Raw genomic sequence first — 26442 nt, forward strand, 5'->3', positions numbered from 1 at the left:
CCGACTTGGACATTAATTTACTATATTGTAAAAAATCAGATGAGAATATGTACGTTACCCGATCAAGAATGTGTTACAAACTTATAACAAGGGGAGTTATTTATTTCAGAAAAATATTGTAACAAAATGTGTTATAAATTTTGCTGGTTAGTTGTTAAAATAACAAAAATTATATCAAAAATACCTCTAGCCGTAACATAATTAAAACAGAAGTTGATACCTTCATATCAACATTATAACAAACGTTGATATGATTTTTCTGTACACAAATCTACTTCTAAGGTAATTGCCTACATCACAGATAGAAATCTAGTAAGCTACCACGCCGGATTTCCATCCATAATGTAGGCAATTAACTTTGTTTCAGCTATGTATTAATATCGAGCGGGTTCAAGTTATTCTAAAGGTGATTACCTCCGATTTTTTTTTTCTAATGTCTACAAAAAATGTAGGCAATTATTTGTAAAAATATTGTTAACTAATGTTGTTATAATTTTGATATGAGATAAAACTGGCCGAAGACACATTTTTATCGAATTATCTAATTATAAAACACATTGTTTTAAATAACAACAATTGATAGAATTGAGTTATAATTTTGTTATGCATTCCTGATCGGGTATGTGGAAGATTTTGATTTGAATAGATTGCGAGTGCTTCGACTTGCGTCCGATTTGGGAATCTCGGGCTCATTAAGTAGCCGCTAAGTTGCGAAGGCCGACGGAGGTCCTTCGTAGCTTAGTTGGTTAAAAGTATCAGTTTAGTGTACTGAGGGTTGTGGGTTCGAGTCCCATCGAAGGAAAGTGGTTACCTCCAATACATTTTTTAAATCAAAATCTTCCACATAACGTACATATTCACATCTGAGTTTTCAGAACATAGCAAATCAAAAAGATGTGCTAAACAGTGCTCTTTTTTGTTTCAAAAAATCGATGAAAGTTGGATGGTGCAAAGTTTGATGAAGCTCTACAGCTACTATGGGAAGGAAAGCTTTAAAACCCACCTCCGGAACTACTTTCAGGAGTTCCCACGGAAATTCCTCCAATAATTCCACTGGAAATTCCTCCTAAAATTTCTCCGTAGACATTCTTGGAGGATGTTTTGGAAAAATTCCTAAACAAAATCCTTTGAAAACTCTTCCAAAAATGTCTCCGAAAATTCCTAAAAACATTCTACACAAATTCCTCAGAGAACTCTTCTAGAAATTGCGCCATGAATTCGAATGGTAATTCCTACAGGAATCTTTCTGGAAATTCCTTCAGAAATTCATCCGAAGAGTTTTTCAGGTATTCATGCGGCAATTATATCAAAAAATCCTTCAAGGCGTCCTTCTGGAATTTCACCACGATTACTGCAGAAAGTTCCTGAAGAAATTTTCTGAAGAATTGCTGAAAGAATTCTTTGAGGAACTCCTGGAATAATTCGTAGACGAATTCCTGAAAGTATTCTTGGAAGAATTTCGGGGCTATTTTCAAAAGAAATTCCGGAGAATTTGCCGATTTGCTCGCAACATTTTGCATTCGACAGGGAATCATGTCCATTGTTTCCTATTGTAAATTGGCCAGATCGGGCTACAGGCTCAAAAATTTTTGCCAAAATACAAATTTACATATTACACGAGACAAGCGCTTTTACCGCTAGTATGATTTTTTTGCTAGTCTTTTGTGAAAATCCGATTCCAATACAATTCAAACTCAATTCCAATCCAATCACAATCAAATTCACTCTAAACAACTCAAATTCACTCAAATCAACTCTAAACAACTTCCAATCGCATTCCCATTCATCATCACTACAATTCCAATAACATTCCATTTAAGTTCCAATGAAATTCAATTCAATACACAACCAATTTAACTTCAATCCCATTCCAATTCAAAACCAATCTAATTGCACTCTAATTCAATACCATCCAAATTACAATGAAATTCAACTTCAATCCGATTCTAATCCAATCTAAATCGAATTTCAATTCAACTCTACAACATTTCCAATCCAACTTCATTTAAATTTCAACCCAAACAAAATCCATTTCTACTCAAGTCCAATCTCAAACTGTTTAAAATCTTATTTCAATCTTACTGCAATCTAATCCCAATCCGATACCAATTAAAATCCGATTCCAATGCATTTGAAATTTCTATCAATCTAATTTCAATCCAATTCCATTCAAATTGAATCAAATTCGAATCCAATTTATCCAATTCAGTATTCGCGGAGAAGCAACAAACATATCAGCATATGCACATAGAAAATGACGAAATATTCCGTTTGTTGGAGTTTTGGCTGTACCAACTGTTCATTGGCTTAGAAACCTCGCAGTTAATAACTGTTGAAGTGCTTAATGAACACTAAGCTGCGAGGCGGCTCTGTCCCAGTGTAGGGATGTAATGCCAATAAGAAGAAGAAGAAGCTTATGCACATCTAATATATTATTCCTAGTCAATCAAATCCCAAAGAATGTCATTAGTCATTACAGAAGAATAAGTTTATAAGTTAAATAACTTAGAAATCAGATAACTTAAAATGCTAAAAAGCCAAACAAATTGACTTAGCAAAATAGAATATCTGTCAAGTTTTTTTTTTAATTTGTGCTTATATTTTGTCGGCCTATTTCCCCAAGATTGAATGCCATAGGCGCTAGGGAGACGACAATAATACAGTTTCTCCTGGGTTACATTTCAATTATTTCGTCACTGTGATGAATTCAATTGAGGATATGTTGAAAAGTGCCGTGTGAATTTTAATGCCTACGGAATATAATTTCCATTTCTTTTGTTATAAATACGTTCCGGAATAAGTTCTACATGAACCTTGAATGTCTTTGAATTTAGATTCGATTTTGAAACATAAAAACGAAAAGATAGACTATGGGGGTGCCAACCTACTCAAATATGAATTAATCGATTTGCATTTCCATCGCAATCAGCTCAGAAATCAATATGGCATCGTGTTCAATAATTCAGAATCGCCATCATACGTGCTCAGTGTTCGCCCAGTTTCCCGTACCGTACCTATATCCTGTTCTGCCGATATACCTACCGGGGCACACGATTTCACATCTGCACAAATTTTCATCATTTTGGCGCGACGGAACGGAATTTGCCAAACAAATTTATTCAGAGTAGGCCAGCTCGACTGATATCGCCGCCTAATTCATGAGCGAATTCCAGCCACCAGCAGCGAAAGAGGAAGATGAAGGGAATCAATTTCGATTTCGATATCAATTTGATCGCTTCCAAACTTAGCATTCATCTTCTCGGATGGGACGGGTGTTGGGTTGCGGTGTTGGCATACTATCAAATCCATAAATCCCGCTTCGGCGGGTAGACCCCGAAGGAGTTTCGAGAACGACGTAGGGTGCGATTGAATCCTTGGCAGAACTAGAACCGACGAATATGCGTCCTAGAAACTGAATAAATATCAATGAATAAATAAGTGGCGGAACTAACAGAATAATTTGTAAAATTTTAAATTGTTCAGTAATTTAATTTGGTTATTGAAAATACAAACAAAATACAAAAATATTTCTTATTCAAAATTAAATTTATTTCTAATCAATTTATCCACTGTCGAAATCAGAATCCAGTGAAAAAGAAACTGTATCATATTTTTTTCTGACTAAAATCCAGCTATATTGAATTGAATCCAAGTCTCCACAGAACGACTAAGCTTTACGGCAGCAGCAGACGAATCCCCTGTTGGTACTTGGTGCTGCTGTTTTATGACGTTGTCACAGGATTCATTCCGTCGACTCAGATGGCACGGCAGAGTTTTAGCAGGAAGCGCCATGTGAATCGTTTCTTCACCCTCGCAGATTTGTTTGTTTCTTCACGCTTCCTTAAATCACAATATAAAGGACCGATCTGTGTCTGCCAACCGAAAGAAACAATGAGTTATTCGAACCATTTTCGATTCAATATTTATTGCTGTCGTTTGATGATGGCTTTTCTACAGGGTGCATTCGTTAATGCTCTTGGGTTGAGAATAGAGGAACATAAACTCGATTATTGTTAAGACCATTACCAAATAAAATCATAATCCAGTTATGATACCACTGAATCATCAAAACATTGATAGATTTAATTACCTCAGGCATCCATCGGTAATTTGGAGCAAACTTTTGGTCATCCCCTCTCTTCTTGTATTAAAAAAGGGATGCCTTATAATGAACACCACTCAATCAAACAAAAAAAATATGACGTAATCATCAAGGAGTGTAGTAAAAACGACTCTATGCTCCTGTGCCATGACGTGCTTCATCATAACGACGATGATGGTGGTGCCATGCCCATTCAGTCGGTTTTATTGCGATTTGTGCCTTTATTTTTACAACGTTGAAGTGTTGACAAAGTGCACCGAACAAAAATCAACTCTAAGGAAGGGATATTTGAACCCCGTCGTCTCCAGAGGGGTTATCCTGGCTTGTTTCCGGTTCTTGTTTTGATCTGCAATTGTGGCTGAAGAGAGGGGGAATTTTGCGCGATGCACATTGTGGCGACATGTTTCAATTAGCGAAATGACTTTACATGCACTGCAGTAAACGTAACAGGGGTCGGAACTAGTGTCAGAAGTTTTTTTTTCTGTTGACACAGCAGATATTCCTTGATCGTTTTGTGTAGCATAAAGTCTCAGTGTGTTAAAATGTGTTTACTTTTAACGCATTAAAGCCTTTGTGGCCTTTGAGTTAGGAAAATAAATTAGAAATCATCGGGAATTATGGAGTATTAGATCTCTGGTCGCGTGGAAGCATTCAAATGAAACCATCCAAAATTTGCGTTGATAAGGGTGGAAAAAATACGCATCCATCATATTTGAGGCGCAAAATGCCTGACCCGGTGCATATTTTATTCGCGGAAGGTCCCCACTCACGTATCCGGCAGAAAAGAACCAATTAACTCGAAACAACCTGAAACCCATACTATTTTGGCTAGAACTGCTAAACACGCACCAAACACTCACACATTCCTTAGAATCACGAACTCTAATTCTGACGAGACCCGAGAAATTAGACCAAAAAAATCCTGGTGGTGGTATAGAAATAAGTCTGCACAAACGAAAAGCGAAACACAGAGCACACAGAGTTTTTTTTTTTTTTGTCTTTATTAAGGAGACTTTCAGCCCTAGGCTGGCTTGTCTCCGAGCACACAGAGTTTAATATTTACATCGAAACGCATTTCTACGCATCAATCTACCTAATGTTTTTATTTGAAATGTTAATCAATTGTAAAAAACATCACGTTTATCGATTGTCAAGAACATTAATATAGTGCACAGATTTGCAAAAAATTGAAGCACAGAGGCTAATTTGCCATGATGTCTCCCAGCATTAGAACTCTCATTCAACGACGCACACTAAACTTCTCCCTCATCCTATGACCGATCGAATCCGGATAATAAACCCATTAGATTCAGTCGAACGTCACATTTGGTCTGGAGTGGCGGTTGTCAATGTCATTAATCATTCGGGACGGCTGCACATTGCACAAACCGTATTGAGCTACAAACTTCGAACACCAAACGATCAGTCCCCTGCAGAAAATCGAACTCCCTCGTGGCCCACGCTTCAAAACCAAATGCAACCAATTCATCGGCGGGACCGGTGCTTTACATCTCACTTGACGACCGACCGGTATGTATCGGTTCGAGCGAGAACAAATAAAAACAAAAATCTTCCACCAAACAAACTGCAGTTCTTTCTAAAACCCGGCCTACGCCTAATGCACAGCACATGCTCTATTCTTACTCGATTGTTATACTGGTGGGAGTCGTACCCCGGCCATCAAACGAACGGACCTGTCCGGAATAGTAGGTGACAGATGTTTATTTAATTAGAACATGTTGGATGCAACGTCAAAGTTATGATACCTTTATGACCGCACTCTGTTGTCTCTCTTCACAACTTTCCCCGTCACCAGACCGTGCATATAGCATTCTTTGTCCGATTCTCCGAACCGAACTCTAATTTCGAACGGTCTTCTGTTTTCAATTCAGTTCGGCCGGGGCGCGGGGGTTTGTCTCGAAGGGAACATGTTTATGCTGAGCAAATAATAATCCGGAGAGATTGTCCTCTCGACGTTCACGATTCTTTGTTTATTGGAACAAACTGCAGCCGTGTTGGGTCGTCAAGCCGAAACACAAGGGAGGGAAAGTCAAATCCAGGAGAAATTTTGGTAGGTAGGGGAGAGATGGACATGATGAGCCAATTGCCTTGAAGGTAATTGACAGGGCCGATGTATGTGAAGAGAATTAAAATTTTCACTATTTTTATAATATTTCTAAGCCATTATAAAACTTATATTATATTATATGAGTTACACAGTTAAATGTGATAAAAATATATGCAGAGATCAATTCTTGCTTAACTTTTCAAAAGGACCTAAGTAACATTTTTTTCATGAATTAATTTGAATAGCGCAATCAACATAACAACATGAAAGCTATTGATTGCGCTATTCAAATTAATTCATGAAAAAAATGTTACTTAGGTCCTTTTGAAAAGTTAAGCGAGAATTCCAAAAGTTAATTTGTTGAATTGTGTTTTGTCCGATTATATTCGCGGTTCCAGTAGTTGCCATAGCAAAAATCTAAGGACATATGGAAGGATTGCTTATTTAGTAGCGATACATAAAAACGTTCAAAAATAAATCCGGTAATTATGAGTGAGACGTATTACAAAATTTGGAGTCGTTTTGATAACAACCAAGGTGAGGTGGATGGTTTTATTCTTTACTTGGTCTCTAATTGAGAACCAGTAAAGGTACCAGCTAGCACGGATTCTCTCCTTGATCCACTTAACAGCATCAACACAGGAAATGGGAACATCCTCCCGAGGCGCATCCCTGTCAAGTCCCGCCAGACGATCTGCCTTCTCGTTGCCTTGGACGCCAGAGTGACCTGAGATTTAACAGAAGACAATATTATTGGCTAGAGCTCCCTTTTCGGTCATCTATAACAATGGATGCTTCAGGGAGGTGAAACTCAGTTTCACTGAAAACAACAGCGAAGCGACATTTAAGCCTCTGCACTTAAAATGAAGCAAGGGAAGAACTAATATTTGGGAATGCTGAATTCTTTTCAACATTATATTCGACTTTTCCTACAAATACTGATCCAAGTGTATAAGTTTGTTTATGCTTAGACTGTTTGTTGGAAATGAGTTCGTGGAGAAAGGCTGAAGTTTCGATGAACAGGTGCCAGTTTTAACCTGTAAAAAGGAAAAAAAAGAGGCCTATTTTGGGACAGGTTTGGTTCCAAGGTTTGGATTGAATTGCTATTGCGGGTAGGTCATATTGGTTTAGGGTCATTTGGCCGAATATCGTTTGGCCGAATAGTTGAAATACGTTTTTGAAGGAAGAAAAAAGAAGGAAGAAAGAAAAATAAGAAGGAAGAAGTAAGAAGGAGGGAAGAATAAAGAAATAGGAAGAAGGAAAAAGAAATAAGGCAGAAGGAAGAAGGAACAAGAAAAAAGGAAGAAGGAAGATGGAAGGAAGAAGAAGAAAGAAGGAAGAAGGAATAATAAAGAAGGAAGAAAGAAGAAATTCTCAGTTCACTTTTCTCTTCCCACTTTTCACTTCTCACTTCCTTCTTCTCATTATTCACTTCTCATTTCTCAATCTTCACTACTCGTAAGCTTAGGTCATTTTTTTAACTATTCGGCCAAACGACCCGTTCGACCAAACGGCATTTGGCCAAATGGCCTGACACCGTCATATTTTGATAGGAATTGGAATGGGTTTTTTGCTTTTATTTACTAAGTGGACTTTGTTACAGCCACCTAGACATATCCATCTGGTAGACTTGATCATCACGTCAGCCATTGTAAACGAACGGTCATAATACAGAGATGAGATTGGTGTTCTTTATAAAAGTGTGCTAGAACGGTATTTTTTTTGGGGGCCCGTAGCGTAGTTGGTTACACGTTCGCCTTACAAGCGGATGGTATGGTCATGGGTTCGATTCGCAGCCCCTACACCAAACCCTCGTCAGTCGACGGGTCGCAGCCCATACGGTGGTGTTTGGGGTACGCGCCTTACCGTCACGGCTGCCTGATGACGACTGACAACTAGAGGTGTGCGCCGGTCCGAAAATCGTCGGCGGCGGCGGCGTTTTCGGCGTCACGCCAAAAGCCATTTCAGCCGGCGGCGGCGGCGGCGTGAATCGGCGTGGAGATTTTCAACGTTCGTTTAAAAAAAAATCTGCATTTTTTCTGGTGTTTTCAAGACTTCAACGGAAGAATCTTTTGCATTTCGTCGGAAAAATCTGATGAACTCTCGAAAATTCTCTGAGTTTCTCCAAAATATTAATTTGAAAATTATTTTCGGACTTTCAATGGCAACTACTTTGAAGTTTTGATAATTCTTTTTTATAATAATTTCCAAGGAAGCACTGTGGAATTTCCAAGGAAAATTGTTTCAGTTTCTAAAGTAAAATGTTTGGAAAATCCACGGAAAGTTTCTATTGAGTATTCTTCGAAATTTACACAGAAAATTCTTAAGTTTTCCCGCGCGAGATTATTCAAAATGTAGACATCAACGAAACAAAATTAGATTTCAACGGCAAATTGTTCGAAATTTTCATAAGAAATTCATTGGAATTTGCACGGGATTTTTTCAAATTTTCTATGGAAAATTCTTCGGAATTTCTGAGGTGAATTTTATGGAATTTACCAAAATTATTCAGAGCTTCTACGTGTTTTTTTTGTTTTTTTTTATACCGGAAACCGTTTGGTATCTCAACGAAAAAGAAAATGGATTTTTGAAGGATTTTTTTTGGATTTCTACAGGGGATTCATTGTATTGTCCATTAGAAATTCGTCGGAAATTCAATGAAAAATTATTAAAAAGAAGACCGAAAATTATTTGGCGAAAGCCGAAAGACCGAATAATACGTTAAGTCAATAATTATCCAGCCGAATTGTATTTGATCGAAATAAACGTTTGGTCAAAACGGTCATACAACGAAAAACAGTTTTGCCAAAAAAATCATTTGGCCAAAGCAACGTACGGCCGAATAGGTAATTTGGCCAAAAAAGCACTCTTCCCTAATACGTCATTTGGCTGATATAGTCGTTTAGTTAGATAGGTTATAAGGCCGAAATTACTGAACGGTAATATGGTCAAAAATATTCGCCCGTTTAGCCAAATAACATTTTTAATCAAATAGCCTTTCTGCCAAACGACCATTACAGTGAAACAACTTTTTGGCCAAACGACTTTTTCAGCCTAATGACATTTTCGGCCGTATATCTATTTCAACTAAATAAAATTGTTGGCCGGTTGGGTTTTGGCTTTATACAGTGACCTGCATAAAAAAGCCCATTTCCCGTTTTTCATGCAAAATGGTCAGCTTTGGAGATCTAGATCTCAATTGTGTGTGAACCAATTTTGCTGAAAATTTGACCAGAGCTTAGATATAACTTGAATTTCACCACACCTGAGATATTGATTCATAGGGTAAAAAATTATCGTGGTAATACCAAAACGATTTTTTTGGCAAAAAAATGATTTTATAATATCTTGAAAACTACAACTCTTAGTGTACAAGTACATTTCGCAAACTTTTTTGTATACGCGTTTTTGCTGAATAAGTCATCAATATACAACCTATAGAATTCAAGATATTTAAAAAATAAATTTTTGCTAAAAAAATCCTATGAATCAATATGGTCAAAACTCAGGTATGGTAAAATTCAAGTTATATCTGAGCTTTGGTCAAATTTTCAGCAAAATTGGTTCACACGTAATCCAGATCTAGATCTCCAAAGTTGATCATTTTGTATGAAAAACGGCTAGTAGGCTTTTTATTATGCCGGTCACTGAAGTTTGTTCAGCCAAATTACATATTATTTTATTACAAAGCCATTTATTCGAATAACTGGTTAAGCCAAAAGTTTTCTAGCCAAATTCTATTAGACCAAATTAAACATTTGTCCAGGTTTGACCGAAAATGAATTTGGTGGAAAAAGACAAACAGCCGAAAGCATCATTCCGCCGAATTGGTAATTTGACCGAATTTTTTTTTTTGCTCTAACAGTTTTTTTTGACTAAAAATGTAATTTGGCCGAAATAGTCCTTTGACCGACCAGATCATTTGGCCGAAAATTTAATTTGGTAGAAATGGTCGTTTGGCAGAAAGAGTCCTTTGGCTGAAAATGTCCTTTCTGCAAAACAAATATTCTGCTTTTTCTGCCAAATCACCAATTCAGCCGAACGACACTTTCGGTCGAATGCTTATTGCGGCCAAATGACCCTTTTAGGTAATTGAGCTATTCGGTCAACTGTTTTTTTTAAGCCAAAGGAACTGTTCGACCAAATGACATTTTCGGCAAAGTAATTTTAGACTAGATGGGCTTGTAGTATGTAGGGCCAAACAACTTGCGGACTTACCAACAAACAATTCAAGCTCTGTCTAGAGTAAGGACGAATGTCGCAAGTGAGGATTTCTTCATCGACTTCCCCTTTTTTGAATAAAAGTGACAAGCAGGGGGTTTATGTGTAGTTTATCACCTCAGAAAGCCAGGAAACAATGAGAACCTGCATTCTGAGGTTATAAACCGCAAATAAATCTTCTCCTAACAAACATTGGAGGTGATAAAGCACTTATTCAACCAAATATAGCCTTCTTCAGCCAAAAAATTAGCTTATTCAATTTAAATTGTTGGGCTGGACTTCTCTCTTGCGACATTCGCTCTTTTATCAGATAGAGATTGAATTTTAGCTATACAGTCGACGCTCTACATCTCGATGTTCTTTTTCTTTTTTTAGTATCTTTATTAATGAGACTTTCGTCTCCGTCGATGTTCTGTATATCGATTATCGATATCTCTCCCTATGCCGATAGTTTTCTCGGTCCCCCCAATTTACATACATTCGGACCTTCCACATCTCGATAACCTTCCTATCTAGATGTGTTCTGGTCAGGGAATCAATTTTTTTGGAATGCGCCTGCGAAACAAGCGACAAAAGAGAACCAACGACAAAGCTTTGTTTTTGTCGGAGATAATAATGACAAAGATCCGAAAATTTTTGTCAGCAACAAAAAAGAAGACAATCTTGTTGCTAACTTTTCATACCGTTATTTTGCATTATTTCTAGTGAAAATTTTGGTTTTACGGTATCACAGCTTCTGCTTTTATGGAAATATTCGAGAATCGAACAATGATTACCAATTTAGCAGCGTATTTTCGGAAATATCAGAGCATGCAAGGCAAATTATTCTTGTCATATTGTGTTCGGGTTCTGATAAAGGTTTGTCGCTAGGTGCGTTTGTCAGTAACAAACTCTGTTGATGACAAAGAGTATATTATTAGGCGTTGCTCGAATATTGATTCCCTGGTTCTGGTCATATTTTGTTCAGGTTTCTCTCTCTCTATGTCGATATGTTCGAATTTCTAGACTACTAGACCATCTTCGAACAATAACAGTCACATAAGCGCTTTATTCTCCCCCAATGTTTGTTGGGCAATGTTGCATTCTACAAAATGGCTTTCTGCCAAAAGACTCTTCACCGTTCAAAAAATCTATTTCAACGATATTTTTTTGGATTTCAACGGGAAATCCTTCGAAATTTACACTCGAAGTTTATTTTACTTTTCACGGTGGTATTTTCGAAATTTCAACGGAAAATTGTATGGCATTTTTAAGGATATCATACCAAATACCAATTCCAAGAAAAATTATCTGGAATTCTAACAGAATCAACTGGAAAAATCTACGGAAATTCCATTGAATCGTCGGATTTTCCAAAATTCTGTGGATTTCTTCAATTTTTGAATCGGCATGGAAAATTATAGACCACCGGCGTGAAAATTTTTAAACGGCGGCGCGCAGATGCAAAAATGTCGACAGCGGCGGCGTACCAAAAACTGTCGGCGGCGGCGGCGTGGCGCGGCGGCGCACACCTCTACTGACAACTTGTTCTTCTCGGAGGCATTCCTCCAACGTTACCCGGATAAATGGCAACCGAACAAATGCAACTGCAATGCAATGGACTCACGATGAGATGGACTGGCAACGACAACAATAACAGAGTAATGGAAATCTAAAAATAGATTCTGCGTGGATTCTGTACAGCAAAGTTTTTTTTTGTGGAACTAATTTGAATATGTTGAAATTCGGAAGAAATTAAGAAATTATCAGCGGGTTTTATTCGAGGGATTTCATATTATGAAATGTGAGGATAACGATGTCGTCAGCCTGCAATTCAACTTTCTTAAAGGGATATAAGGATGGGAAAACGCCACAAATGGTTGTAAGCCTTCGTTAGGTCCAGGTGTGAATCAATGATTTTCTCAAGTTCGATGAGGTAATCATTGGTATTTGTTATTCATCTTTTAAAGATTTTTCCCGATGAAGTTAAGGAGATTTATCAGAAAGTAAACTGTCCACAGTCTTTGTCAGATTTCGCAAAAGAGATTACCAGGTCTTCTTTACATAAACCAGGTATGTCACCTTAGCTTCAAATTCTGTTACATATGATTTGGAGAAAAGGATTTGCCAATCAGGGGAAGATTCTCGGCGCACTTGGTTGCACTTGGCGTAATTGTCGGTATGGAAATTGGGGATAGAGGCTTCGAGCTCGGCTATGTGGGTATCAGAATAATTGAAGGATGAAGGAGAAAGGGAGACATGATCTGCAAGGTGCTCTGTAATAATTGAAGAAACATCAGTAGTTTGATTATTAATAAGACTTTTGAAGAGTTTCCGGCTTTTAGGTCCGTTCAGTCGGTGAATTTTGACACATAGTTCTTTTGCAGGATTCCGAACTATGCGCAAATAAAAATCATGTTGTCATCTTCAAAGAAATTCATGGAAAAATTCTTAAACCATTTTCTGTAGAATTCTAGGATTCGAGATTGCTATGTAAATTCTTTTGAGAATTCCTTCGGAAATGATTCAGTAAAGTATTTTAGGTATTTTAGGATTTTTCAAAGGAATTTCCGGAGAATATTTCAAAGAAATCACTAAAAGAGTGCCCATAGGACATTTTAGGATGAAAAAATATTTTAAGCTCTTCAGATCGTAGTAGACAACATTCGTGAAAGGGTGTATTTTTTTTTGCTCTGACAGCAATTTTTCAATTTCTACGATTTCGCCGATGAGACATACTTTCGGCTCAGTATTCTACACATATTTTTTCACGCGAACTTGGCCTGTTTTGGCCTTGAAAATTGGCTACGGATCAGAATAAGAATGGGACTCATCATATCCGGTTTGGAAATCGTACGCACTTTCTAGTAAGCCTGGAAGAAGAGATTGGAAGAAGGGACTGTAACTAAACGAAGGCATGGTACGTGGATTTGCTGGACCCGTTAACATTTGGGAGCTGATCGTAATTTGGAGCAGGCAATATACACAAGAAATTGATATATCGATCGGATTCAAGAGTTTCTACATTTGGTATGTATACGGTGGTCCTACGGCTGCGCTTCACAGGCGTTTAAACAAGGTAAGCAGCAAACATGTTCAGATAATTATGCATGCAAATCTATCATGAATGTAAAACGTTTCGGATATTTTGAATACACTTTACACTTGTATTGCTATGTTTCCTTTCACATAACTCTTATTTTAAAGATTAGGAAAAAAATCATTACACCATATGAAGGTTTTGCTCAACAAGTGTTGCAGCTATTTCACATACCAAACACTCTCAAATTTTTCATTAGTTTAAATCTATGTTGAATATTGTCTCTTGATAACTCTAGTAATTTTGTCCCCCTCAATATACATTTAAATTTCCAACTTTTATATTTCACTAATAGAATTATACTTCACGAGTTTTATAAAATATTACAGCACCAGACAGGCTCGGGAAAAGAGTGTGAATGACAACAAATAGGTTCCAATGTTTGAAAATTGAAAAGGGATAGTTAATATACTTAGTGCAACTTCTAACAAACTATGTATCCAGTATTAAGTAAGTGAAACTAAGTGTTTTTCAAATGCTTCACTAAATTAAAAACGTCAAGATTATTACAGATCTTCAAAAACTAATCCACACAGTGGCTTTTTATATATATTTTAAAGGGAACCATAAAATACCATAACAACCACATTTATAGATCATGATATGATACCAGCATTTTGATTGCAATTTTGTTCAAGGCTGTATTTGTTATACTATATCCTATGTCTACACATATTTTTATTGATAATATAAAACATCATTATTATTTCTTTATATTATCATGTACCTGCATTATACTCATCGTGTTTTCATCGACAAAATGCATATACGCATATGTATTTTTTCACCGTTTTGCTATTTGTTCATTTGTTCAACATTCAATGTTATGATACATTTAACATTTATTTTGTAAAAAGGAAATAACTTCCATTTTATAGCAGTACATTTAAAACAAAATGATAATTTAATTTGTGTGTACTTTTGGGAGGACCCGTATGCAGAATAATACTTTAACCGGGATGGTGCCTACATACACAACAAAAGATTTTTTTAAATTTCTTTCCAGAAATGTTTTCACCTGTTTAATATGTATAAGTCAATGTTTGTCTTTTCAGTTGCCCTATATGATTATGGCTTTGCCGCTTTATGGTGCAACTTATATCTCTATTCACAATAAATCAATTATAATAGCCGAAATTGGAGGATAGGACGCAAAGGGTTACTGCTTCTGATTTTAGAATCATGTACATTTATCCATTGGTCATGTAAGAAAAGAATTCAATGAAGTATGACTGAATGCTTACAAATACCTATGACTTATTCCCACACAAATTTTATAATGTTGAGTTGTTTAAAAAAACGCTATTGTACTAATAACCCCGATTTCATTAGATGAATTTTGATTTTATATATAAAAAAATATTTTTCCGCTAATCATCATCCTGGCTGACATTCATCATATATGAAAACACACTTCAAGCAACTACAAAGTATAAGAATAAATAATCGCTAACTCATCATCTAATAATAAATATTCACCTCTCAACATATGATATTATTTTGTCACATACATAATCATCTACAATTTTCAGCCAAGAAGAGGTCATCAGTCATCAATAATTCATGTTCATAATCTTCACAATATTGAAAACGGTCGACGGACAGTTAAGAAAGTAAAACATGCTACAAGTTACCATGTTTAAATTACAGCGATTACAGAAGGAATATCCCCGGAAATTTTGTCTGAATATTTTCATTATATGTTCATTTTAGTTATTGTTATCAGTAGCTTTCCAGTATTATCTGCCATATAACTATTCCATATATCGTTTATAACTTCCTATGTTACTGATTTGACTGTGAATATATATGTAATAGGGTTGGGAGGGTGCATCAGGGCATCAATGAAGTTACAACTGGACAATGAAGTGGTAGCCAATCAGAGTCAAGGAAGGAAAGTATTAGTCGTTTGCGTCTATTACTTTTATCTCCAACAGCTGTTAGCCAGTTGACGCGACCTTCTTCAAACAAACCATTCCGTGGAAAGCTTGACAAGTTTTGCAAATTTCATTATTCAATTTGTTGGATCATTCTACTGGAAGGAGATTCTCAGTTTCCCGTGGGTTTCGTGTAAGTGTCTCTGCTTACAGGTCCACCATTTTTGGCCCTTCATACAGCATTATGTTGAATTCAAAATGGTATTGAAATTTGATCTTGCTGTTAAGTGGAACCGCATGCAGAGCAAGACTCAAGCAAGGATGGTGGCTAACTACATACATACATACATACAAAAAATATTTTAAGCTCTTTTTAGTGGAATGTATTCAATCGTCTAGAAGTCGAGTCAAGTACAAGACACTGAAGACGACCTCACAGTTGAGGTCGAAATACGTATCTGCAAAGATAACAAAACGTAGTGGAATTAAATGGAGAGTACTTAACTCGTCTCAGACGGTTGATTTTCTAAATTATTCCTGGATGAGTCCCCAAAGGAATTTCAAAAGGAATACGAGGAAGAACTTCCGAATGGATTATTTAAGGAATTTCCGAAGAAGAATCTGAAGGGATTTTCGAAAAAAAAGGAGTTTGTGAAGGAATTTTGCAAAAAAAAAGTTCGAAAGAATTTCCTAAGGAATTGCGAATGGATTTTCCAAAGAAATTCCTAGAGGAATTTTCAATGGAATTTCTAAAGGTATTTTCGAACGAATTCCTGACGCATTTTTCGAGAAATTCATTCAATTAATTCATCCTATGTTCATCCTATCGCAAATACACATTTTCAGTCAAGTTTATATTACATTTATCTACTTCCAAGTATACAGAAATTATTGGATGGCGACCTATACATAACTGTAACTAGCATTGTGCTGATTTTGTTATACAAGTATGCTCGGGCAAACATATACATATTTTTTCAAAGGCTGCGTCTCATTTCCCGAATTAAACTAAAATTAAATTTAAAAGTGATAGTTGAATAATTTCCGAATAACGCTGCTCACACAACGAGATTACTTTTGACAGACATTGAATTGTTTTTGACAGTCCCTTATCGGTCCTATTGGTGTCTTTGGTGTTTTGGTTTTAAATTATTTCAAAATTTCATTTTGAATTTCAATTAATATAATTTGGAAACACAAAAACCATGTTTTTTAGTTTCTCCTAAACTCCATTTGAAAATTCTTCAACTTCTTGTATATATTTTGGAATTTCTTCAAAAATTATGTTAGTAATTTTTCGAAAATGTCTTCTGGACACCCAGCGGGAAATTCACCTGAAATTATTTCAAGAGTTCATGCATCATTTCAACAGTCATTTAAACAAGGAATTATTTTACGAAATTTTCCAGAAATTTCTTCACTTCAAACTCTTTCAGAATTTTTGTTTGAGAATTCCTCCAGGAAATCCATTGGATAATTAATCAGAAATGTCATTGAAAATTCCCACATGAATTCATTCTAAAATTTCTATAAGGATTTCAACCAGAAATTCCTCCGCAATTTTTTTCAGAAACTTCTTCAAGAAATCTTTCAGGACTTGTTTCATGGTACCTTTAAAGTACTCATTCGAATATTCCCACAAAAACTCCATCCTGAATTCCGCCAGGAGGAATATCCCGAGCAGCACATATCAGACAAAAATGGTTGCATCAATTTGATTGTGACAAAATCTGGCGGTAATTTATGTTGCACCTGTATGCTAGTAGAGATATCGAAGGAATTCCTAGGGGAATTTCAAAATGAATGTCCTAAGCAATTTTCCGTGAAATTTCTTGGGGAATCTATAGAGGGATTTAAAGAAGGATTCTTTAAGTAATTTCCACGGGAACTCCTAAAAGAACTCGAAGAAGAAAAGGCGGGAGAAATTGTGGAAGAATTTACAGGAGCGTGAAATTTGTGTGGAAGTACCAGGAAAAAGTTTCTGTAGCGAGAAACCGGGAGAATATGAAGTATTTTCCATTTCGATAGGCAATTTGTTCAGAGATGACCATGGTAATTTCTGAGGAATTAAGGAAAAAATCCAAAACGATTCTATATGGGGCTTCTGGGAGAAATGTTTTGGGAAATACCTGGAGGGATTTTGGGGTAATTTCTGGAGGAATTTTTGAAATATAAGAATTTTCTGGAAAGAATTCGCAACGGAATTTTCACATGTATTCCTTGAGATATTTTCGGAAGAATTCCTAGGGGTGGGTGAGAATTGGGTTAAACATTCTATGTGAGATTGTAAGGAGTTCAGTGGAAATTTTTGGAGAGTAATTTGTGAATAGTTCTTGGAAGAATTTCTAGAGAAAAAACTGCCGGACATTCTACGGAGCTATTAGTAAAAAATAATCCCCATTCCTGGAGAAAGACACGAAAAAGTTTCGTAATAGCACCTTTTGAATCTCTGGGCTACACAGAAATTTTTGAAGGGAATTTAGAGGAAGTGCTTCAGGAACTTTCGAAGAAAATCTATCAGGAATAACCTGAGAAACTTTCGCACCAGCTTCTTGAGGAACTTCCGAATGAATTCCTAGAGAAAAATTTCGAAGAAATTCATGAAGAAAATTCAAGAGGAATTCCTGAAGGATTTTTTATTAAACTTTTGTAGGAATTCAGGAAAGAACTATTGGAGTAAATTTCCAAAAAAAATCTGGAGAAACAATTCCTAGAGAAACTCCCAAATTAACTTCTGGTGGAACCTTCAGGAGAATTTCTGGGAAAACTTCCGGAGGAAATCCTGGAGCAACTTCTAAAGTAAGTCATTGATGAACTTCTGGAGGAATTCTTGGAGGAGCTTCAGGAGAAATCCCTGGCGGAACTTCCGGAGGAATTCCCGGAGTTACTTAAGATGAATTCTTGGAGAAACTTTTGGAGGAATTCGTGGTGAAGCTTCCGGAGGAATTTCTGGAGGAACTTCTGGAAGAATTTTTGGAGATTCTTTTGCAGAAATTTCTGGAGGAACTTTCGGAGTAACTCTTAGAGGAACTCCTGGAGAAACTTTTGGAGTAACTACCGGAGAAACTGCCGGAGAATTCCAGGAGGAACTTCTTGATGAATTCCTGGAGGAACTCTTGGAGGAACTACCTGGTAGAAATCCTGGAAGAACTCCTAGTGTAACTTGCGGAGGAATTATGTTAGAACTCTTCGGATGAATCGGAGAAATCCCAGGCGGAACTTCCGGAGGAATTCCCGGAGTTACTTAAGATGAATTCTTGGAGAAACTTTTGGAGGAATTCGTGGTGAAGCTTCCGGAGGAATTTCTGGAAGAATTTTTGGAGATTCTTTTGCAGAAATTTCTGGAGGAACTTCTACAGGAATTCCTGGAGGAACTTTCGGAGTAACTCTTGGAGGAACTCCTGGAGAAACTTTTGGAGTAACTACCGGAGAAACTGCCGGAGAATTCCAGGAGGAACTTCTTGATGAATTCCTGGAGGAACTCTTGGAGGAACTACCTGGTAGAAATCCTGGAAGAACTCCTGGTGGAACTTGCGTAGGAATTATGTTAGAACTCTCCGGATGAATCGGAGAAAATCCAGGCGGAACTTCCGGAGGAATTCCCGTAGTTACTTAAGATGAATTCTTGGAGAAACTTTTGGAGGAATTCGTGGTGAAGCTTCCGGAGGAATTTCTGGAGCAACTTCTGGAAATTTTTTTGAAGACTCTTTTGCAGAAATTTCTGGAGGAACTTCTACCGGAATTCCTGGAGGAACTTTCGGAGTAACTCTTGGAGGAACTCCTGGAGAAACTTTTGGAGTAACTACCGGAGAAACTGCCGGAGAATTCCAGGAGGAACTTCTTGATGAATTCCTGGAGGAACTCTTGGAGGAACTACCTGGTAGAAATCCTGGAAGAACTCCTGGTGGAACTTGCGGAGGAATTATGTTAGAACTCTCCGGATGAATCGGAGAAATCCCAGGCGGAACTTCCGGAGGAATTCCCGGAGTTACTTAAGATGAATTCTTGGAGAAACTTTTGGAGGAATTCGTGGTGAAGCTTCCGGAGGAATTTCTGGAGCAACTTCTGGAAAAAATTTTGGAGATTCTTTTGCAGAAATTTCTGGAGGAACTTCTACAGGAATTCCTGGAGGAACTTTCGGAGTAAATCTTGGAGGAACTCCAGGAGAAACTTTTGGGGTAACTACCGGAGAAACTGCCGGAGAATTCCAGGAGGAACTTCTTGATGAATTCCTGGAGGAACTCTTGGAGGAACTACCTGGTAGAAATCCTGGAAGAACTCCTGGTGGAACTTGCGGAGGAATTATGTTAGAACTCTCCGGATGAATCGGAGAAATCCCAGGCGGAACTTCCGGAGGAATTCCCGGAGTTACTTAAGATGAACTCTTGGAGAAACTTTTGGAGGAATTCGTGGTGAAGCTTCCGGAGGAATTTCTGGAGGAACTTCTGGAAGAATTTTTGGAGATTCTTTTGCAGAAATTTCTGGAGGAACTTCTACAGGAATTCCTGGAGGAACTTTCGGAGTAACTCTTGGAGGAACTCCTGGAGAAACTTTTGGAGTAACTACCGGAGAATTCCAGGAGGAACTTCTTGATGAATTCCTGGAGGAACTACCTGGTAGAAATCCTGGAAGAACTCCTGGTGGAACTTGCGGAGGAATTATGTTAGAACTCTCCGGATGAATCGGAGAAATCCCAGGCGGAACTTCCGGAGGAATTCCCAGAGTTACTTAAGATGAATTCTTGGAGAAACTTTTGGAGGAATTCGTGGTGAAGCTTCCGGAGGAATTTCTGGAGGAACTTCTGGAAGAATTTTTGGAGATTCTTTTGCAGAAATTTCTGGAGGAACTTCTACAGGAATTCCTGGAGGAACTTTCGGAGTAACTCTTGGAGGAACTCCTGGAGAAATTTTTGGAGTAACTACCGGAGAATTCCAGGAGGAACTTCTTCCTGGAGGAACTCTTGGAGGAACTACCTGGTAGAAATCCTGGAAGAACTCCTGGTGGAACTTGCGGAGGAATTATGTTAGGAACTCTCCGGATGAATTCCCGGAGCAACTCTTGGAGGAACTTCCCGGAAGAAATCCGGGAGCAATTCCGGAGGAATTCCTGAAGGAACTTCCGGATGAAGGAACTTTCGGATGAATGCCTGGAGGAATATTCGCCGCCGATCACCAACGACGTGACACCGCCACGACGTCGCTGCTTCCGGAAAATTTTCATTCGCGCACAGGTCTATTCCTCAAAGAGATTCCAAGATAAATTTCGGAATAAATTGCTGAATAGATTTCCGAAGAAATTTTAAAAGCAATTTCTATCGAAATTCTAAAACAATTTCCGAAGGTTTAAAGGAATATTGCGGAACAATTTCTTACGGTGTTTTCAAAGGTTTTCTTAAAGAAATACTCGAATGAATTCGTAAAAAAGTCCCATAGAATTTCCGATGGTATTACCAGTAGATGCATAAGTACTAGAACATTAGTGGCGCTGTACCCATTAAAATTATTTTGCCAATGTACCTATTTCAATCAGCTTATCTTCCCGGTTGTTGTCATGTTGCAGAGCATGTTTGGTTTCATCACAAACACCGTTTCTACAGTTATAGTACCGATACTTTGATTGCTAGGTCCAAGCAAACTAGATATTGGTCACGCGAGTAGGAGCAGCATCTTATACTTTTGCATCAACTATGTATTTCCTTTACAAGTTTTCTAGGGTTTCTTTAAAGTAATTACCGATTCAAATCCAAATGAAAGAATTTCCCGAAAGAATGAATAAAATTCCTAAAATTCCTCGCCAAAATATCAAAAAAAAAAAAAATCTGATAAAAATTCCAATGTATCTTGCTTAGTTATTTCCGAAGGGTTTTCTCAAGAAAGGAAAAAACAAGGAGCTCCTAAAGAAATTTTTGAACGAATTTCTAAAGAAATTGCCAAAGAATCTCTAGAGGAATTATTGATGGTATCTCCGGAACAATTCCTTGAGGTGTTTTCTAAACTTTTCGTTATTGAACTTCCGAATGAAATCCTGGAGCAAGTTCCGGAAGTCCGAAACAATTCTTAGAATTCCCTTTTGAGGTATTTCCTAAAGAATTCTCTAGTAATTCACAGGAAAAATGTATATGAGAAAATTCCCAAAGAATTCTAGGAATTTGAAGAAACATTTCTAATAATTCTTAAAGGATTTGTCAATCAATGAATTACTAAGCAATTTTTAAAACGATAAAATACAATTAAAATAATGAACTTAATCTTTAATATAAAAATCATATAGTAATAAAAGAAATTGAAAAACACAATTAATATTTCGTAGTAGGATTTAAAAACTGCCTGAAAACGTTTCAATTAATTAATCACTCAACTGATTACCTCTCCAATATAGTTTCTTCTTGTTCTTCAACTCATGCTTTCACTATATTTAGAAGGTAACACATGTCGAGATGCGTTCAATGGTGCGTTATGTAACAGTCTCCTCTACGCGGTATGGTACTTTTTTCCAAATGAATTGAGTGCAGGAAGAATTAAGAGCACTTAATACCTTCCTTTCGGTGTGCGTTCAAAACTTTTACGACACATTAAGGGGTCATAAAGTTTGGAACTATTTTTCCCCTCGTTGCTAAATGCTCGTCCGAATCCGTCGTCATCATCATCATCATTAGCATTTGGGATGAAATTATGTGCCATTGTTGCTGGTGGTGCCGAACTGCGATAGTGATTGAAAATTATGTTAATCTGTCCCAGAGTGTGGAAGTGCAGAACCGGAACGCAGTTTGAAACCACGGGCGGCGATGATTTTCGCGGTTCAGTGCATTTTTTATGCGCAATGAGCGCTTCGCTCTGGGCGGAACGTTCCTTTGTATGGTGAACTCTTTATGTTGCTACAATATGTAAGCACGTTACATGCAGTAGCAACTTATTGACATTCACGTAGTGAAAATCGATGGCGAACTTTTGCTTCGAACAGGAAGTTGAAGGGAATCTGAAACCGTGCTGTTTCAATGTCCGTTGTTTCGCTTGTAGCATTTACACGTGTGACATTAACAATCCAGTTTGTTCTACCTTTTGGATTCCCACCGTTAGAATTCGATTTAATTAGAAGTGTGAGGGCACGTCTGACCGCACTCGTCTCAACCTTGGTAAACAAACCAAAAAACTGTCAATCAATTTATAAACCAAACGAAGCAAAAAATGCTACAAATTAGGTTAGTTTGTATTAAGGACATGAATGCTTCCCTTTTGACGTTTTCATTTGAACCAGAACAGGCGGTACATCAACCGAGATTTTTGCTCGTTATGTACTGGTTAAAAGGTCAACCACGAAGTTGCTAGGTCAGCGCAATTTATCTTAGTGATATGGAAGAATATAATCCAGGTAAAACCCTTCAAGTGGTGTTGGTGCTGTTATGCTTTTAAGAATAAGGGGAGTTCCGAGAAGCGTAACGATACGAAGATAAATAAAAAATCTGGAGGTATTATGCATAAAACGAATGTGGTTAACTTCCTACAGGTTCGAATATAAACTCTACTCTTGTTTCAAAATAAATGGATTACAATTATGAGAGAATAAGTCACTGAAAAAATCACAAAAGTTCAACCTCCGTCTCAACCCTCCGAATTTGTCATCAGTAGTCGTCCACATATCCATCTTAACCATTTGCTAGGACGTGTTCAAGGTAGATCTTGATAGTCAAATGATGAATATAAAAAGTTTTGCTTAGTCTCGAATCATGGTTGTGGAGACGGATGTTTTGATACTACCCCCAACCATATAGGGTAGGTGATTTAGGTCTGCATTACCTACGAAATGATGCATATTCGTGGTGGTCGATGGGTACTCTTCTTCGCATAATTAAAGTTGACATAGAACCCAGAAAGATGCAATAAATTCCAATGCAATGTCATTGTTTTGGTGATGTATGATGAGGGTTACTGTTCTGATTCTTCATCTCATAGCTTCCATATTTCCATACGTATTTTAGCAAAAAAGTAACGCATTTGGTGCTTTATATTGTTTGAAGATGAGATAAATGTTTTACTGTGAGCGAGATGGAAAAAGAAACAGTCCCCCGAGTAGCTGAACACTGATCAGCATTGTCTTTAATTAGAGCCATTCAAACACAATCTAAATTTCATTTAAGCTAATTAAATCTTATTTCTCCTTCTTTTCTTCTTTCCAGTATTGCAATGGTGGAGACTTAGCGGATTATCTGGCTGTCAAAGGAACCCTCAGCGAGGACACGATACGACTGTTTTTATGTCAATTAGGTAATTGGTATTTTTCCGCTATCACAAACCACTTTTTCTTTCATCGGATGTTTCAAATAGTATTATGTAACCGAACCTGGAATAATTTTATCATCTGGCACAAATCTGCAAATAATATTCACATAAAAGGCATTCACGTTCTCAGTCGAATTGCTCTTTAAATTCTCATAAACACGTTTTTATTACATTCATTCATGCAAACCTGCAAGCATGCATCACCGACTAGACTGTCGTCCGAAGAAGTTTGCACCATAATCGTAACTCTTTGCCCGTTTTCCAACTCTTCCAATCACAGCAAGTGCAATGAAGGCATTATATGCAGTCGGCGTCGTCCATCGGGATTTGAAACCACAGAACATTCTGCTCTCCCATGGCTGTGGGAAGCATCTTCCAGTGCCCGCGAAAATCACCCTAAAAATAGGTTTGTATGCACACAGGCGGTGTGGCATTTTGGTTCACTATTATAAAGGTAATAAATTTTCCACTTTCCTTCTTGTGCAGCCGACTTTGGTTTCGCTCGGTTTCTTCAGGACGGAAACATGGCGGCAACCCTCTGTGGATCTCCCATGTATATGGTAAGCAGTTGCTACAGTTCGTGGGATTTTGGACAAACTTTCACCTTTGGAATTATTTCATTTTTCCATAGGCACCAGAAGTGATTATGTCACTGCAGTACGACGCTAAGGCTGATCTGTGGTCACTTGGGACCATTGTTTTCCAGTGTTTGACCGGCAAGGCACCATTCCAGGCCCAGACACCGCAAGAACTGAAGATGTTTTACGAAAAGAACGCCAATCTAGCCCCAAAGTTAGTATTCGATGCATAATGTCAAATATCGTTAAGAAAATTATTTTGAGCTTTTTAGTGGAATGTCTTCACTTGTCATAAGACGAGTTTGTACAATCCCCTTGAATTCCACCACTTAATTGTATCTTGACAGATACGTATTTCGACCTCAACAGTAAGGCCGTCTTCAGTGTCTCGTTCTTGACTCGACAAGTACGAGACACTGAAGACGGCCTTACTGTTGAGGTCGAAATACGTATCTGTCAAGATACAATTAAGTGGTGGAATTCAAGGGGATTGTACAAACTCGTCTTATGACAAGTCAAATATCGGCTATCGTCGATTTATTTTTCAAATTATCATTGTCGTCTTGCTTTTCTTCAGAATTCCTCCTGGTACGTCGAAAGAGTTGACCGACCTACTGATGGGACTGCTGCGACGGAATGCCAAAGAACGAATGAATTTCGACACATTCTTCAACCATGCCTTCCTGCAGCGACAGCACACACCACAAAGTAGTGGTAAGTTACGCCTAGTTATGTTTTGTATTACGAGACAATTCTTTCCAATTGTATCGTCATATCCGAATGTTCTACAGAAATTCCCCAATCCTCAGCCGGACCACAAACCACGCCCGGTAAAGTCACTAGTCCTCATCAGAAAACGGCCATGTCACCGTTGCAGCAGCAACAATTATTTCTACGACAACAACAACAGCAGCAGCAGCAGCAACATCCAAACCAACAGCAACAACTTCAACAGCAGCAGCAGCAACAGCAATTGTTACTACAGAAGCAACAACTTCAGCAACAGCAGGAGCAGCAAAAACAGCAAACGTTGGAGAACAATAACGGTAGGCATGCTTGCTAAACTGTCCGTTTAATTTCAAACTTAAGTTTTGGGAGCTTTCTCTTACACTGGGAGTGAATTATAATTCATAGCAAACAGTTTAATGCTTCATGAATCTAACACAGTTAATATAGCTAGAAAGTACTCAATAAGTGATCTTTTCATTTTTCACATTCTATAAACTTTGCCTTGACATTTGTGCTGGACAGGTGACGTTTGATCATATATAATTGCTATTGTGAGCCATTTTTTTGATTATACAACTGGTGTGTAGGTGGTTTTCATAATAGGCCCCAAATAAGGAGAGGAGGGAGTTTGCAGCAGCCCATCTATTTTGTTGAGTTCAATGTTTTTTCTTTAGCAAACAATGGACAAATATATTTTATATCAATTTGTAAGAGCGTTTGGTATCACAGCTTCTACCCTGATTACTTGGAAATTTATTATTTTTCTGGAAATTTTCTATTTTCTCAGGGGAAGTTAGTAAAGTTGTTAAACGATTAATAAAAGATAAAAAAAGCATTGGCTAACCTATAATTATTGGAATATTCTTTTAAAGTTGGTTTAGTTTGAATTCAACTTTTCTTATGATTTCGTGGTTACATAATTTAGGAACTAGAGTTAAAATTAGTTGTTCTGTTCGCGCCAACGCGAAGCGTTTTGTTTGTATTTACCCTTCCAATAACCTCGAGCCACCCGAGTATCTAGGCTCCCTCTTGCCAACTAACAAAAACCCCTTCCTTGCACACCACATCGTTATTCAAACCTACAAGCAGCAGACACGTTACAACATACTTGCGAGACGCCTATCATCCAGCTAAACCACGCCCTAAAAGCAGCCAACCACGCAAGCACGACGAAGAACGCCATAGTTTTGCATACTTTTCTCTTTTAAAAACCATGTCCCTCTGTGAGTTCATTCAGTCAGTTTTCAATCATTGTACCAGACACAACAGGAAAATAAACATCAGGTTCAAGAAGCGACGCCTTGCACTCCACCAGCCGAAACCAAACAGCCTTTTACAAGGTTAATGAGTTAATTTGTCCTCCTTTCCAGTCGAGCTACCGTTCGTGTCCCGGCGATTCTTCAACCGAAGGATCCGGCCATCAACCAAGCAGCCTTCACCCTGAAGGAGTCACTGCTTGTTCGAGTTCGTGAGCGAACAGTTCTATTTCGTAAATTAATACTCATCGATGAA

The 26442-nt window shown here is 37.6% G+C and overlaps 1 protein-coding gene and 1 non-coding gene across 3 annotated transcripts in view; both read left to right on the plus strand.

The window, feature by feature from the left end:
- The window catches only part of LOC134226208 (serine/threonine-protein kinase ULK2), a 150958-nt gene that overhangs the window by 96821 nt on the left and 27695 nt on the right, over positions 1 to 26442 (plus strand). Inside the window, exons 3-8 of one of the 2 annotated variants that reach the window (XM_062706820.1) lie at positions 23521 to 23608; positions 23904 to 24029; positions 24110 to 24183; positions 24255 to 24415; positions 24779 to 24915; positions 24993 to 25247. In XM_062706820.1, the coding sequence (XP_062562804.1) occupies positions 23521 to 23608; positions 23904 to 24029; positions 24110 to 24183; positions 24255 to 24415; positions 24779 to 24915; positions 24993 to 25247 (841 nt within the window). The remainder of the gene's footprint in view (positions 1 to 23520; positions 23609 to 23903; positions 24030 to 24109; positions 24184 to 24254; positions 24416 to 24778; positions 24916 to 24992; positions 25248 to 26442) is intronic. The other variant, XM_062706822.1, reaches the window with a different exon arrangement.
- On the plus strand, positions 728 to 802 carry Trnat-agu (transfer RNA threonine (anticodon AGU)). The gene has a single exon. It is a non-coding gene; the product is annotated as a tRNA-Thr (tRNA).

The sequence above is a fragment of the Armigeres subalbatus genome, chromosome 3 (genome assembly GCF_024139115.2).
Source record: "Armigeres subalbatus isolate Guangzhou_Male chromosome 3, GZ_Asu_2, whole genome shotgun sequence".
NCBI lineage: Eukaryota > Metazoa > Arthropoda > Insecta > Diptera > Culicidae > Armigeres > Armigeres subalbatus.